We start from the raw sequence: 15,974 nt of genomic DNA, 5'->3' as shown, positions 1-15,974 counted from the left end.
TAAATGCAAGAAAATTAGCTTTATGTATCAAAATTGTGGAGTAGAAAAAGACAAGAAAGTTTAAAAAGAAGAAAACTTATCAGAAATCAATGCTAAAACTGGTCCCTATGTTTTAATGTCGTTGTAAAGTTACAATCTCAATCGAAGCGCAAGTTATTTAATACATTCCTATTCACTAATATTAAAACAAAATACTCACTTCAATATTTATGATAGGCTGGTAAACACCATAATTCGTATCTGGGTTTCCATGGTTACCATCTTGGCTACCATGGTTACCAGTGCCCTGATGATGATGATTTGTCTCTCCAATCATGCCAGTAATTATCACAAAATGAACTGATGACAATACAATAAGTATCCACGCATATCTTGCCAATATGACGGCCGCCATTTTGAAAACAAACATGGCGACTCACATTAATGATCAGAAAGTAAAATTATCCTTCCATACATTTTTGATGTATGATTATTAGTTGTTTTCAAGTGCAATCGTCATTGTACATGAGGCCAATGTGACATTGTATAAACTCATTACAATTGTGAGAAATCCGGTTATTCCCGAATTTAAAAAAAAGAGGTTCCAATCTAAATGTCGATTCTGACAGAATATGCCATGTCAGTGTCAGTGGTAGTAGGACTGGAGGTCGATGATGACTTTCGCTAGAAGACACTTTTTCAATCCGATTTTGTTGTTCATAATCTTACTAAAAATGAAGCCATTGAAGTATATACGAAATACACAATTTTATGTCATTGCATGTTGCCCATAAATAATGGTTATATAGTCCTCAATAATGTGATCAGATCATGATCGCTACTAAGCATGCTAAGTAATTTTTTCGTAAATGATTTTGATTGGAATGAATAGATAACAATGTACATGTCTAGCATTTAGGGCCAGTTTCTCGAAGGTCGGCTGGAGGCAAGGATTGGGCATACATGTAGGATAAATTATTTGCAGATCCTTGTTAGGGCCTATAGACTACATCTATAATGATTAATCGCTGCATGCGAAACGTCAGCATCGTTTTATGCCCGGGTGCTCTCAACTTTAATTTTGGTAGGGTGTGCGGCGCGAAGCGCCGAACTGTGGGAACTAAGAACTGATTTGGGGGCAAAATAGAGGCTAAATGAACTGAAATTTCAACATTTTTGTGGAGGTCTGTGAACTAAAATTGGGCCAAATTATAGGCTTTGGAGCTTTAAAAAAAAAAATCAAATTTTTTCCAAATTTGAGCTAAAGAGCTACAATTTTCAGAGTTTTAGGCTCAATGAACTATAGAGCATGATGCAAATATAGGTCTTAAGGGCACTGCCGCACATACCCGTACCAGTAACCCCCCGGGTTTTATATCACCAATGTACTCGGCGGGACTCGGCGGTAGCCTGAGCCTTTCAAATAACAGCATGAAACAGTATATATAGGCCTACACAGTGGACTGAATCTCCCTTGCATTTTGAACCCGGGGGGGGGGGGATCACTCCCATTGTAACCTGTACACCATCCGCGATAATCAACTTTTGAAAAGCACCCTAAACAAGGATTTAACCCTTGGCTAAAACGATACCCTAAACAGGTGTTTTCACACCCTAAATAGGGATTTTATTCCTTGCATCAAATTTCGTACCCTGAATGTCATTTCTGCGTATTAGCAATTGCAATTTTGCTACCCTTTTTTCCAATATTTCATGTTTTTGACACCCTAAACGCGTTACGCGCGTATCGTGCTTACCCACGAAAAACTACCCTTTTTACGCGTTTTCATTATCGCGGATGGTGTACAGGCCACAATGGGAGTGACTCCCCCGGGATTTTGAAGGCACTCAATTATTCTGAGCCTATGACTACCGAGCTTAGAGAAACCGGTCCGTGACTGAGTGTTGAATAATTACGGGCTTCTATGTACCTGTACCTGCTGTTACCAGCCATAATGGGTGTCAAGGTTTTAGCATGAATAGTTCAAAATTGCTAAAGGAAATACAACATAATAATGTGCCAATTATAACGGATTTTAAACGGTGTTTTCGTTACAAAAAATTTTGCCCACAAATGATGTGATTTTTGTGGAAACAATTATTAAACTTGCCCATTTTCCCTTTGGATTGAGTTTTGCCACATAAGTGATCTTTACATTACAGTTTTTGATCTTGCCAGAAAACTTATCTGCCACATTTAAATGTTTTCTTTTTGTGTCGCACGAAAAAGTTGCGTTTCCTGGTTTAGTATTAAATCATTTAATTCTCTGAGTACACCAATGTGATATGTTGTCCGCACGTTATAGCCGTGAGATACACTCTTTTAATGCTCATTCACCTGTGTAGAAACAGCCTTGAGCACATAAAATAGGGAAAGCTTTTAGCATTTAACAAAAGGGCAAGCCCCGAAACCCAGTGTATAAGCTATGAAGTGTGAAACTGTCTCATTTATATCGAGGAACAACATTTAAGAGCCAACGCCCTTTATAGCAAATTAGTGTTCATCTGGTTTCTCACATTTTAACCGAGAATACGTCATCAGTGCATGCGAACATCGTCACGTATATACTGCGCACGTTTGATTGGTCGAGCGTTCTATTCATCAACGATGATGTAATCTCGGTTAAATAATTATGCAACGTCTCTCGGGATTACCGTACTGCTCTAAGTTGAGAGCAACATGGTGACGTAATTACCCATTTTACCCGATTTAGAGTTACTTCCATATTGGGTCTATACTTTGATCAGCTCTTAAAAGGCGGGAAATGTTAGGCTTTTACCACTACGCCGAAAAGTAGACCCACGTTAAGAGTGCTATTAGTTGACCTGTCTGGTCTATATTTTGTATGTTAAAGAAAGTAGGCAAAGTATAAGACGTGGATTAATAATTTGTGATGCTTCTGGCGAGATGTCACAAGGCAATTTTCAAAATAAAATATTTTGATATTAATCCGCAATGTTATAAGGGCCGCCGATTACGAGATGATCAAAGTATAGTTAACTATATTGTACAATAAAATAATCTACATGTTCCATACACCTGTATGTCAAAATTTCACAATGTAACACTTTATTTGTAAATAAACACTTTATTTTTAAAAGAACGTGCAAAGTCCATGTTTGATAATGAAAAGCGAATGACTTTTTAGGTTGAGAATTGATTTGTTTATTCGCCGTAGAAGTAGTGATGTAATACGATTAATTACCATCGCGATAGGTGAAAACAATTTTTGAATGTATTGCCCTGCACTATAAGTAGACTGCACTCATCACCTGTCTTGTCTGTGTATGTGTACAATCATAGATTGAACAATATGCCGCTCTTTTCGAAGACACTAATAGCTTACACGTTAAAGCTCCAATAACATAACACTTTGACCTTTGACCTGAAAATAAGGCAGAAGGTCAAAGAACATCGTTGCAGTCATCTATATGTACTTTAATCACTCCTTGTTTATGTAATGCCGCAATGGCTTGAATTTCCTTCAGCAAATCATAGTCTTTGCTGTCTTGATACAAACTCGAATTATCATAATAGTTCATCCTGAGCTCCCTTCCACCATCTGGTGACCTCCCAAACGGCCAGAATCCATATGCATTGATCTCATTACAGAGTACAATGGCGGAAGTTAAAAAGTAAAGTCCCGTGGTAAGCTTACGTTGAAAACCAAGCGGTAGCCAAAAATGTTCCACGGCTTTGAAATGATTAAAACCACTCAGTACTATTCTATGGTAATTGTCTCTTTCTTTCATTCTCAGGAAGGCCCGTAAGGCCGCCTTAGACATTTTACCTTTGAAGAAACTTGGGTACCATACAAGACCATTTTCGTTTTCCAATCTATGAAAGAATTTCTCAAAACTTAGTACTTTAATGTTGCCATACCTATAAAGAAAGGAATAAAAATATATTATTGGTCTTATTTAAAACATCATTTTGAGCAAAAGGATCTTAACCTTCGTCCCACTGAGATGGAGATGATTTGATTATGAATTAGTTTATTGTCCCCGGAAAGCACAACCCATACCTCTTACCTAGGCTCCCCTCTCTCCCACCAATACAACATCCTCTTCCCTCTCCCCAGTGTCTCATTCTACTCACCTCCCCTCCCCTACACTCGTACCCCCTCTTCCCTACACACTATTCCACACCACTCTCGAGCTACCCTCCCCCTCCTTCCCTCCCCACTTCCAATTCTCCCTCCCCTCTGTTTATCTTTTCTCCCCCACACACATTCTTCCTCCTCTCTCTTCTCATTTCTTTCGAGTCATAAATAAATTGAATAAAAGTAAACTAGTCTATATTGAAAGTCACATAGCTTTCTATCGATCCTCTTGCATGCGATTATCACATGAATAGATGTGCATATATCACTCGAGTGTCTATGCTTTTGTAATCTCGGTAGAATATTTCGATGGTCAATATATTTTCACATGGAAATATGCCTAGCATTATTTCGAAAGCTAAATCACGCTTTCAAATGTAGATTGACTTCTCTGCTCGTGAATATTGCACTGCGAAATTAAAAACTTCTTTTGTATACTTTGATCAAGGTAACTTCAAACCTGATAATCTGCGGTCACACGATTATGTAACAAACTGAAATGAAAACCAAAACTGCTTTCGACAAATTTCAAGTTTCTAACAAAGGGTACAGACAAAGGTATTGGTAATGACGTCAGTCAATGCAGGATAATAGGAAACTACGTGATCAAAACCAAAACCAATACCAAAACTTACTATTTGTAACTACCGAATGTCTAGCTATAATTGGATTCCTCTATCCATTGATGCCAAAATAAATACAAACATTTCCCACATAATGTCGATATGACGTCATTATTTAAGCGCCCCCTCGCAAAATTGGGCTATAGGCAAAATGATTTTTGGCTAAAAATTTTAAGAACGTAGGATTTTTACAGGATTTTCTCCTAAATATGGAAGTAAATGACTATTTCAACCTAACTACCAAGTAAACAGTTATCTCTTGGAAATATTTTACAAGAGTGAAATAAAAATAATGTATTTTACTGTAGAAGCATACCGGGGTATATTATGTTGGGCCTCACCCCATGGTCATTCTTGATGGTTGGTCCTACCCCGGGGTAAGGTGCAAGGGTAAAAATCGCTGAAAATGGATCCACGATTAGCTTAGGTCATTTGGGCGTAAACACGAGCGGCGTAAAACACGAGCGTTTTTTAAGTTGGATGATAAACATTAAGGGGGAGTTACTACACTGCAAATATTTGGTTGAAATCATTGTTGGGCGACGGTTTTTTTTAAAATTTGTAGTCAAATAATATTATCATCAATGTAGAGTTTATGACATCGATCAAAGTCCAACGTTGGGAAATATATGATTGGTGAAAAATTGGGTGAAACGAAGATAAATTCTGCAACGTTGGTCGGATTGGATTTACCCAACAGTTAGTAGGGATGCATATTTCCACAACGTTGGGTATTAATTTCGCCAAACCTTTAGGCAGTGTAGGACTAGGTATGTCACAATATGTCCGACTAAGTTTCCTTAGACCTCATTTCAACTTCAGGTAACTTGAAGATACGCAGTGGAAAAGAGAAAGACTTGTGCTCCATGAGCGCTGTATGTTGACGACTTATCAAATCAGGGATATCTGCGATGATGTTGGGCTATTCCAGATAGGCCTATTCCAGAAAACAGATACCCTCCCCATACATGCCATAAAGGATGTGAAAAATTGATGAAATGAAATAAATGTTTAGATTCTACGCACCAATATCAGTGAAAAGTACTGAAATCCTGAGTCAAATATTGAAAAAAAAATCCTGAAAATCGAGGAAATGGTGGGAAACCTCGTATTATGGTTATGGACTTGCGGGAATTAAAATACTTGGCAATCCTGTCCAAAACTAAAAAAATATACTGAAATACCGATCCTCAGAACTGAAAAACAAAGTCTGAAATTCCAACATCCTCTTTGGGGTGGACATCTTTTATCTGGAATATCCCATTTCAACGAGGGTATGATATTTCTGCCCTTATAATTAGACAAATAAATACAATCTGGCAAACTTACTCAACTAATAACGCCGTGAAACTAGTAGTAGTTAGATTTGTTTTTCGGCCAACATCCTTCTCAAACTCTCCACTTGTCGGAGCGAGATTAAATCTGGATCAAATAATTATGACGTATTAGAGATTAGGATGGAATTATGTTTCATTTTACAAGATAATATTTTAACCTCCTCCCCCTCCCCCCTCAAAAAAAAAAAAAAAAAGGTTGTGGAATCGGGAGTTAATAAGGGAGAAAGGCAACAGAAAGGACGATGAATGCTACAAAGTTAGGAATGGAGGAATAAAGGAAGGAGGAGGGAAGAAAAGAGGAGGGACGGAACTAAGGAAAGAATGAAGTAAAGAAGGTAGGAAGGAGGGAAGTAAGGAAGGAGGAAAGAAGGAAAGAAGGAAGGAAGGAAGGGGAAAATGTCGTACCTTAAAACCATATCGGCATTGTCTATCTGTTTTCCACATTTTGACCCATTTAATATCCCTCCATTGCCTACCACACTGCAAACGTTATACGGAGCCGGTGGTAGCAACGATTTCTGAAATAAAAGCACAAAAACCAACACCTCTATCAAATCATTAAATAAAAACAAAAACAAAACAAACAAAACAAAACAATTACATACACAAATAAACAAACAACCGTTAAAGGGGAAATGCAAAGGGTACACATATATATATATTGTTTTCTTAAGGTTGGTCTTAGCCCTGGAATTATGCAAACTTTTGGGTCTCATAACTTTGGGTTTGTCTTAAAATGTTCGAATCGTGTCGGGTTTGGGGATAGATCCGGGATCTGGACGAAGAAAATACTTGCCCCGCAGGGCTCCCAACGTAAAAGGGCAAAACTAACACTTTTGTCAAAATTGCATGTGTTCAGGAATCTCATATTTACACACAGAATATCTCAAATATCCAAATTTTTATTCTCAAATCATAAATACTTAATCCTTCCAAAATTGGCTTATATGTACAAGTCAATGGGAGCAATCAACAGTTTTTGTATAATTAATCAGCACTATGAGGAAGTTACATCGAATTATGATTAAAACTAATAAATATACAAACTTACTTTAGGGAGATAATTAAAGACATTTTGGGTCAATTCGTTTTCTTGTAGATTCACAGTATCCTTATTAATCATATCCTCATTCCCTAGTCTGGTGTTCTTCTCTGTCATCATAATGTTTTCCCACGTAGACATAGCAATGCTCTTGTTCAATGCATACCTGTGAATAATGAATAATGAATAAAGTATAATATAATGAATAATGGTATCAGTGGTATTAATATACTATTTTGAATTATTCTTGTTCGCATAGTCTGGTGTTCTTCTCTGTCATCATAATATTTTCCCACGTAGACATATCAATGCTCTTGTTCAATGCATACCTGTGAATAATGAATAATGAATAAAGTATAATGAATAATGGTACAAGTGGTTATACTTTTATATTTTGAGTTATTGTTGTTCGCATATTTTGGCGTTATCTTTGTCATTATAATGTTTTCCCACGTGGAAATAGCAATGCCCTTGTTCAATGCGTACCTGTGAATAATGAATAATGAATAAAGTATAATGAATAATGGTACAAGTGGTTATACTTTTATATTTTGAGTTATTGTTGTTCGCATATTTTGGCGTTATCTTTGTCATTATACTGTTTTCCCACGTGGAAATAGCAATGCCCTTATTCAATGCGTACCTATGTATAATGAATAAAAAAAAAAAAAAAATGATGGTATGAGTGGTATTATACTTTTATATTTTGAGTTATTCTTGTTCGCAAAGTTTGGTGTTCTTTTCTGTCATCATGTTTTCCCACGTACGTAGAAATAGCAATGCTCTTGTTCATTGCGTACCTGTGAATAATGTATAATGAATAAAGTATAATGAATAATGGTATCATGTGGTATTAAGGGATGGGGTATGAACGTTTGGACAGTATTTATTTTGGGACATTAGAGCACATCAGACATATCGAATTGCATTCTGAATACGAAGAATGTCATTCTGATATCAAATAATTTTGATTTTTGAAATTCGCAATTTAATACACATTTTATGGCAAATCATTAAAATTGATATTTTTGATATTTAACAGTACTTGAAGTAAACTTTATAAATCTGATGATTTATACTTAAAGTGTATGTAGGTGGGATGAAAAGCCGACGATCAATTGAAAATTTTGACCGTTCGTATTGAAGATATGGATTTTTTTCCCAAAACACCAAAAAAATAGGTCTTTTTGGGAAAAAAATCCATATCTTCAATATGAAAGGTCAAAATTTTCAATTGACCGTCGGCTTTTCCTCCCTGCTATACATACACTTTAAGAATATATCATTAGATTTATACAATTTATTTCCAGGACTGTTATATATCAAAAATTTGAAAAATATGAAATTTTTATAATTTGTCATAAAATTTGTATTATATTGTGATTTAAAAAAATGAAAATTATTTGATATCAGAAAGACATGCTTCGTATTCAGAATGCAATTGATAGGTCTGAGGTGCTCTCATGTCCCACAAAAATACTGTCGAAACGCAATAAACGCTCATTTTGGATCCCTTAATATACTATTTTGAATTATTGTTGTTCGCATAATTTGGTGTTCTTCTCTGTCATCATAATATCTTCCCACGTAGACATAGCAATGCTCTTCTTCAATGCATACCTGTGAATAAGGAATGGTGAATAAAGTATAATGAATAATGGTATAAATTGTCGTGTATATATTCTTTTACATTTTGAGTTAATCTTGTTCGCATAGTTTGCTGTTCTTCTCCATCATTATGTTTTTCCAACATAGATATGGCAATGCTCTTATTCAATACGTATTTGAATATAAAAATGATAATATAAATCCGAAATTTAATTATTTATCATTATTTATTAATGGTGTGTAAGCGGCATTATACTTTTATATTTTGAATTAGTTTTATTCGCGTAGCTTAGTGTACTTCTTCGTCATCATAATGCTTTCCCACGTATACGGGTGAATAATGAATAATGAATAACGAATACTGAATAAAATAAATACTTCCAATCAGATTGAAATGCCCACAGTACAGAGGAGTAAAAATCAATCATTTGTATGCTTAGATTTCAAACTGCATCGTTCCCAACAGGTCAAAAAGTTCAGAGATCTTGTTTTAATGGCTCCAATCATTAAACAAAATAGTCTCAAACTGTTTTATATCATATATTATTTTAAACAAATAATGAATATATTTATTTAAAAAGATGGAAATAAAGTGAAAAGTGAAAATTCTTACCTGAAATTAGCTAAATTAGATGTCTTATTGAGTTGGTAATCTGTGCTTAAAATTATGGCAAAATCCTCTCTCTTGATGGTATTCATTGTTTCACGTAACTTCGGAAACGCTGACTTTGAAAAATCTATTTCTTCTGATCTGAAAAATGTACATGTACAACGATAATATATATGACGTCCCTGTATTGATCCACAACCATGAGGCTGCCCGGCCTTCGTTGGGAGCATTTTGATATAGGCATACAAGAACATGATGTGCATTGGACAATTGAGGAATATGTCTATCTGCCCCGTCCCACGTCACATGCCGAGATGGGCGCAAGTGGAAAGCAACTTGGACTGTGATGTGTATACAGATATCTTGTTCGTTTATTTAACCAGTATGGTTGTACTTGTAACGAGTTGAGTCATTTCATGGTCGAGTCGAGTTATTTCTAGCAATATCTTGAGTCGAGTCGAGTCAAATGACTCAAGTCACTGTGCAATCTCTACGGGGAAATCTGAGTCGAGTTATTTCATTTTTGAAAAGTAAAATCTCGGGGCATGACTCGTTGAAAGCCTGTTAACCAGTCGGTCTTGGGTCCTGATGGAGCCAAGCTCAAACAAATTGACCAAGCCAAGCTTTTTATTTTTATTACATTAGAACAGAGAAGATGTGATGAAGTAAATCTTCTCTGATTAGAATAAATACCCAATACATGTAATTTCTCACCCAAATGGTTGTGGAGCTGCCTTTAATATAGTCCATTTCCTTACGATGGCAGCAAGGACAGGATCTTCCGTTGCAGACAAATTTAATACACCGTCCGTTCTGTATAATATAGATTTAGTTAATTAACACATGAAATTGTCAATGTTTTTTAGTGACGTAAATTTCTTTATGGCATTATAGATGTCGAAAGTGTATAATTATTGGTGTAAAATCCGTAAACATGATAAAGCGGGGCAAGTATACCGTCTTTCTCTTCCATAATCATGATAATAACTTTCTTGGATCAAATTGCTATTAGGGACCGTTCACAAACACTTGTTAACTTAAGAGAGGGGCGCCCCCCCCCCCCTTTTGAGATCTCAAAATTTTCAGGGCACCCCCTTTTTGACATAAAAATTATGGGTCAACCCCATAGAAAAGCATATGAACTCAATTTTCCCAATAAAATATGTGGTCATTTTTTTCAGGGCCAAGGAAGGTTAAAAATTTCAGGGCCCCTTTTGCATCAGCCCCCCCCAACAAGTGTTTGTGAACGGTCCCGAAATGCGCAAACATTTGCCATTTTTGAACTAAAATGGTCGAATAGGACATGCCGCGAAACTAAAACTTTCAAATAATGAGCTTACATTTGGTATGGTCAGACACATTATACATTTGCATAGAATTGGATGGGGATGATTGCATGAACCATCCCGTCGAATATGGGGGACGTGGAACTTATATCCCCTCTTCCCCGGCGGGCTATGATGTAGTTTTTGAATGATAATTATGGGCTCGTACCGATGTGAAATATCATTTTTATCAAAATCAGAAATTCTCTATTTACTTTGATTAGTTTTATCAGATTATTTCAATCAGAAGTTTCAACAGTTTTGCCGCCGTAAAATTATTTCATTAAATACGCAAACAGGGAGTGTAATCTCGCTTGGGAATCGAACTCAGGACCTCAGATGTCAGATGTATGAAAATGTGCAAAATGCAGTTTCGCCCTCTTTTCCAGATAATTGGCCAAGTATATATCAAAATTTAATTTTTATTACTAGTACCGGTATTAGTTCCAACTGAAGGATTAGGGTGTTCAAACTGGGTAATATTGATTAAAATCCATAAACTAAAAGCAAAATAAAAATTCTGGGATTGGGAGTAGATGGTACCTCCTGGGTTCTCAAAATAGGTAGACCTAACTACATAATATTCTATCTATACACATGTCTGTAGGCCTACATTCATATGGGTATCATGCGAGTATTTTTTTTTTTTTGGGGGGGTGCGCTGGAGGGCGGCAAAAAGAGGAGGGGCGGCAATTAAAGAAGGGCGGACATTTTTTGAAAGAGGTTAAAAAATTGTGTAACCAATGGAACTATACACCAGGTCGCTAGTGCCTATGAAATTGGGTCAACCTTTCGGGTTATTGATAGAGCGGCGGCAAACTTTGCCTTTTCTGCAGCCCCCCGAGAGTAGCGGCCATGGCACGCCGTTGGGCATATATCATGATGAATAGGCCTATGAGTAAAATCAGGATTCAAACTTGGTCAACTCACCCTAAATATACATCTTGATTGCCGTTCCTGATGAAATCTGCTAGTACCATCCAATACCATATGATGACAGGGCCGCACACTAATACAGTGACAAACAGAATCTTATGAATTGATCTTTCTGATAGGTATATGTATGCGCCCCTTGTTCCAAATAAGATAATTGTAAACCCAGTAAAAAGTACAAGAAACCAAAGAACACCCATTTTTCCTACTTTAGGCTCCCACTTTTCATCTCTTCTTTTAAAATGTTCTCCTTTTAATAGGTAAAAACATTTTGCATAATTTTGTTTTCGAGTCGAGTAACAGATAAAGCCGTTATACTATATTAAACTCGCTTTTAAATACGGTACATTAATAATTAAACATGTATTGACTGTATTATAAAGACTGCCAAAACTTTCATTTGCAATTGCCGCACAACGCTGCGGCAAAAGCACCCCTTAGTAGTCAAATTTTGAATTAGGCGTCAAAGTACACCTAAACTGTTGCCACATTGCATGGGTGTTGTAATTTGTAATCGCATGTGACTAACTGAATGGCCTGCACTATTCGAATTATAACGGCCAATTTCGGTCGATAAAAGGCATAAGGTAGGCCTATAATAGTGATATTAATTCTATGAAAAAATAATAATTGAACAGTTAGAGTTTATAGAGTTAGGCTTAAATGAGAAATCTACGATAGCCTAGAACTCAAACACTCTCCAAAATGTATAAAGGAAACATGTATTAGATGCCTAGCCAGGCCTATAAGCAAGACCATTCAAAAAGGCACAGTAGAAGGCGGCCCAATTATGCTGATAAATGATTGAGAAGGCAACACTTCCAATACATTGATCATGTTGATCAAAGTTACATTCGACATCAATATTATATCGACGATGGCGGCGTAAGAAATGATCATTCATTGGGGAGTGATCAATAGTTGGGGACCCATTTATGAATCAATTTATTTGTGGTTTTTAAAATATCGGGCTCACCATGAAAATACAGTCATTGAATAAAGTTTTTAATATTAATCACTTTCTTGCCATGACCTTGTTTAAAACGTGTTTTACTTATAATAACTCCCAAAACAAGTAAAATAGCATCAGTTTGAACTGAAAAAGGCTTAGCGACTGCAAGCCGAAAGCTTACATAAGTGAGCATTTTTGTTGTGAGAATAGTCATAAATTCATCAATATAAAATAAACCTGATTTTTTTTATGATAATAATAATAATAATAATAATAATAATAATAATAATAATAATGATAATAATAATAATAATAATGATAATAATAATAATAATAATAATAATAATAATAATAATAATAATAATAATAATAATAATAATAATAATAATAATAACAATCCGAGTATTTTACCAGAGAGTTGATATTCTTGAGAGGGCACTCTATTCACGTGGTTTCTTTTCCAACGCTAAAAGATCACGAATTTTGGTGGTTTGCAAATGAAAAGTGTCCGCACTATCGATTGATTACGTAACTGTTATGAATAATTTATTAGGTTTTTCAATGCAATCGCCTCGACCCATTAATACATATTATCTGTATTATGAAAGTACTTGGAATAGCAATCCGGTGAGTTCACTGAACTACGCCCTAATACTGATGGCGTTTTAATGGCGTTTAATGGCGCTAATCCTCTCCATACACAGATGAACAAATACAATAGATGAAGGTCAACACGTATGACCTCCTATGTGACATGTTATATGTGATGTACAAAAACCTGAATATCATAAAGATCAGTATTCGTTTGTGCATATGAACTGCACATTTACGTTGCTAGATATTACTCATTATAATGACAAATATTGGTATTATGACAATACGGTATATACATTGTATATAAAACGACTAATAGATCCTACTATCATGGCGTCAGGTCAATGTTCATCATACCCCGTATGTTTCTTAAAATTCATTCATATTTGAGACAAATTGCTGTGCCAATTTTATTGGTGCACAAGTAGATCTGTGTTTTTTTTAATTTTCATTTCCTTTTAATGAAAGAATTAAGGTTTTCCACTGCACGGGCCACAAGGGTGATACTAATTTTAATGCTATATTTTCAAAACGAATACGTGCTCCCGGTTGGCTCTATAGCGATTTCACAGAAAAGGTATTTCTAGTGCAATGCAGCGTCGGACTCTAGCTGAGAACGTAGCCTAAGTCATTCCGGACTCCAAAAAGGGCTCTCCATACACAAATGAACAAACACAAAGGAGGGTAGTCTCCTCCGTGACCAGCTTGATTTCGATGGAGCGGAACCAAATTGGCTGCGGAGGAGACGGGTCATTTTTCCATGCAAATTTTTCAGTGTCAGCCGCCTGATTGTACGTACAATATTGTATGTACAATATGTACGTTATTTAATCTATTGCCATTCTATTTCCAGTAATGTTTAAGTTCTAACGAATGTTTGATGACGAAAAATCGATAATATGTTGCATACAATATCTAGCAGAAATATATTATCGATTTTACGTCATCAAACATTCGTTAGAACTTAAACATTACTGGAAATAGAATGGCAATAGATTAAATAACGTACATATTGTACATACAATATTGTACGTACAATAAAAAGTCTGTATACTGCTTAACTCCACAACTGTTGTCTGTGCTGAAATAAAATTGTCAGTGCAGTAGTTGTAGTCCTTGCCCCTATAATATACATATCTTACTTCTCACCAATGCGCTATAATTTTTTAGAAATATGCAAAAATAGGCATAAAATTGGGCAGGGGTGTAGTACCCCCTGAAGGTAGGCCTATAGTTTAATTCTTTGCAGAACTTTTGTAAACATTTTCCATAATTTTTATTTTCTTTTTTCATTAATAATTCTTCTTGTCGCCCTTTCTGCGTCCTCCTTTTTTCTTTAATAATTCTTCCTGCCGCCCATTCTTCTTCCGCCGCCCCTTGCTTTTTTCCCCGGGGGCTCGCACCCCAAAGTCCCCCTCACAAAAAATACTCGCATGAAAACCGGGGAAGGGGCCCAGAGAAACTGCAAATCGGGGGGGGGCACTCAACACAAATTACCATACAGGTATACTCCCCTGGAAAAAGACACCTGTATTTGGATCACGCAGCTCCAAGAGACCTCCTAAACTTACCAAAACATGGCGTTAAATGACCTTTGAATTTGATAATTTCAGCTCTAAAGGACACCTAAATTGCTCATTCCCAACATTTCTGGGGTTTTTTCAGATGATTTTGAACTAGTAAGACCTTTGATTTTGACCGTTCTCAGCTCCGAAAGACTTCCTTTCACGTCACCGGTACGCTGTCAGCTCCCAAAGACCCATCAACCAGTGACGTAGCCAGGGGGAAGGGGGCAGAGTTCCCCCACAGAAAATTTTTAGGGATAAACGGCAAAGAGCAAAATGTCCTTAAAACGACCAGAAATGGGACAAAAATTGGCAAATGGGGACGAAAATCTAGCCTTGCCCCCTCACACTAAAATTCAGGCTACACCACACACCGACATCGCCTGGCTAATAATTACCTGGTACTGCAGAGATACTAAAATCAATACCCGGGATCGATACACGTGAATGTGCTATGCACGATTTTGATATTCAGACGAAAATCTTTGAATACGGGGGTAGAAAATGATGAATATCTCCCGTAAATGATTTCGTCTAAAGAAGCCAGTTGTGGTTCCTTGCACTTGAATATATGTGTTGAACAGATATGATAGTCGTTAGCATGCGTCTTGAGAAAGAAGCTTGCGTCTTGAACTCAAAAACTGACAATAATTCTGATTTTGTATGTGCCGAACTATATAGCGCAATGTATAGGTCAATCGTGGAGGTAGTCTAAAAGCAGATAGCCGCAGATGACCTATGGCGTACCATGCTCACTGACACACAGCGAGGTTAGTCACCAGGCTATTGTCAGTAGCCTTAGTCAGATGTCCTTCGGCCCATTAGGTCTCAAAACTATTCGACAGGTCGGAACAAAATGGCCATGCGTGGCGGTGGATTCAACCTACCATGGCGATTTCTGCCATGAAGATATCAGGGCGATGACACGGTGCACCACTGCATTCACCTCAAAATTCCGAAGGAGCATACCCACCAAAAATCTATGATATCTCTCACGGGCTGCACATAATGTATGGTCCCAATTGACAGCTTAATTCAGAAAACAAAATAATATCCGATATAATGGTTGGTGACCCGAATTAGAGCCTTATCCCGCATTTTAAATTAACTCGTCTAATAGAGATTTTGACATCGGAACCAAAACAAAATCTAGAGAAAGAGTAATTTTAGTCCAATCTCAGGATGATTCTAAATGTTAAAACTTGTGCCAAGTCTGTGAATATCGTGACGGTGTAAGATTGGCAGGTCGGCAACCAATCACGACGCGCCTTTGCTCTGACGTCAGATGCGAATTAGTCTTCTT

General features: G+C 36.6%; 1 protein-coding gene across 1 annotated transcript; it reads right to left on the bottom strand.

Moving 5' to 3' along the window:
• Positions 1-3,061: 3,061 nt before the first annotated feature.
• Positions 3,062-11,866, bottom strand: LOC140136442 (alpha-N-acetylneuraminide alpha-2,8-sialyltransferase-like). The gene is made up of 7 exons (XM_072158169.1): positions 11,558-11,866; positions 10,017-10,115; positions 9,306-9,443; positions 7,094-7,250; positions 6,448-6,560; positions 6,035-6,127; positions 3,062-3,862 (listed from the first exon to the last, which is right to left on the bottom strand). The coding sequence occupies exons 1-7, from the start codon at positions 11,758-11,760 to the stop codon at positions 3,385-3,387; spliced, it is 1,281 nt and encodes a 426-aa protein (XP_072014270.1). The 5' UTR covers positions 11,761-11,866; the 3' UTR covers positions 3,062-3,384.
• Between the last annotated feature and the right edge of the window lie 4,108 nt (positions 11,867-15,974).

The sequence above is a fragment of the Amphiura filiformis genome, chromosome 2 (assembly GCF_039555335.1).
Source record: "Amphiura filiformis chromosome 2, Afil_fr2py, whole genome shotgun sequence".
NCBI classification, from domain to species: Eukaryota; Metazoa; Echinodermata; class Ophiuroidea; order Amphilepidida; family Amphiuridae; genus Amphiura; species Amphiura filiformis.
The sequence above is the reverse complement of the archived record's forward strand: the minus strand, read 5'-3'. Positions and strand labels throughout refer to the sequence as shown.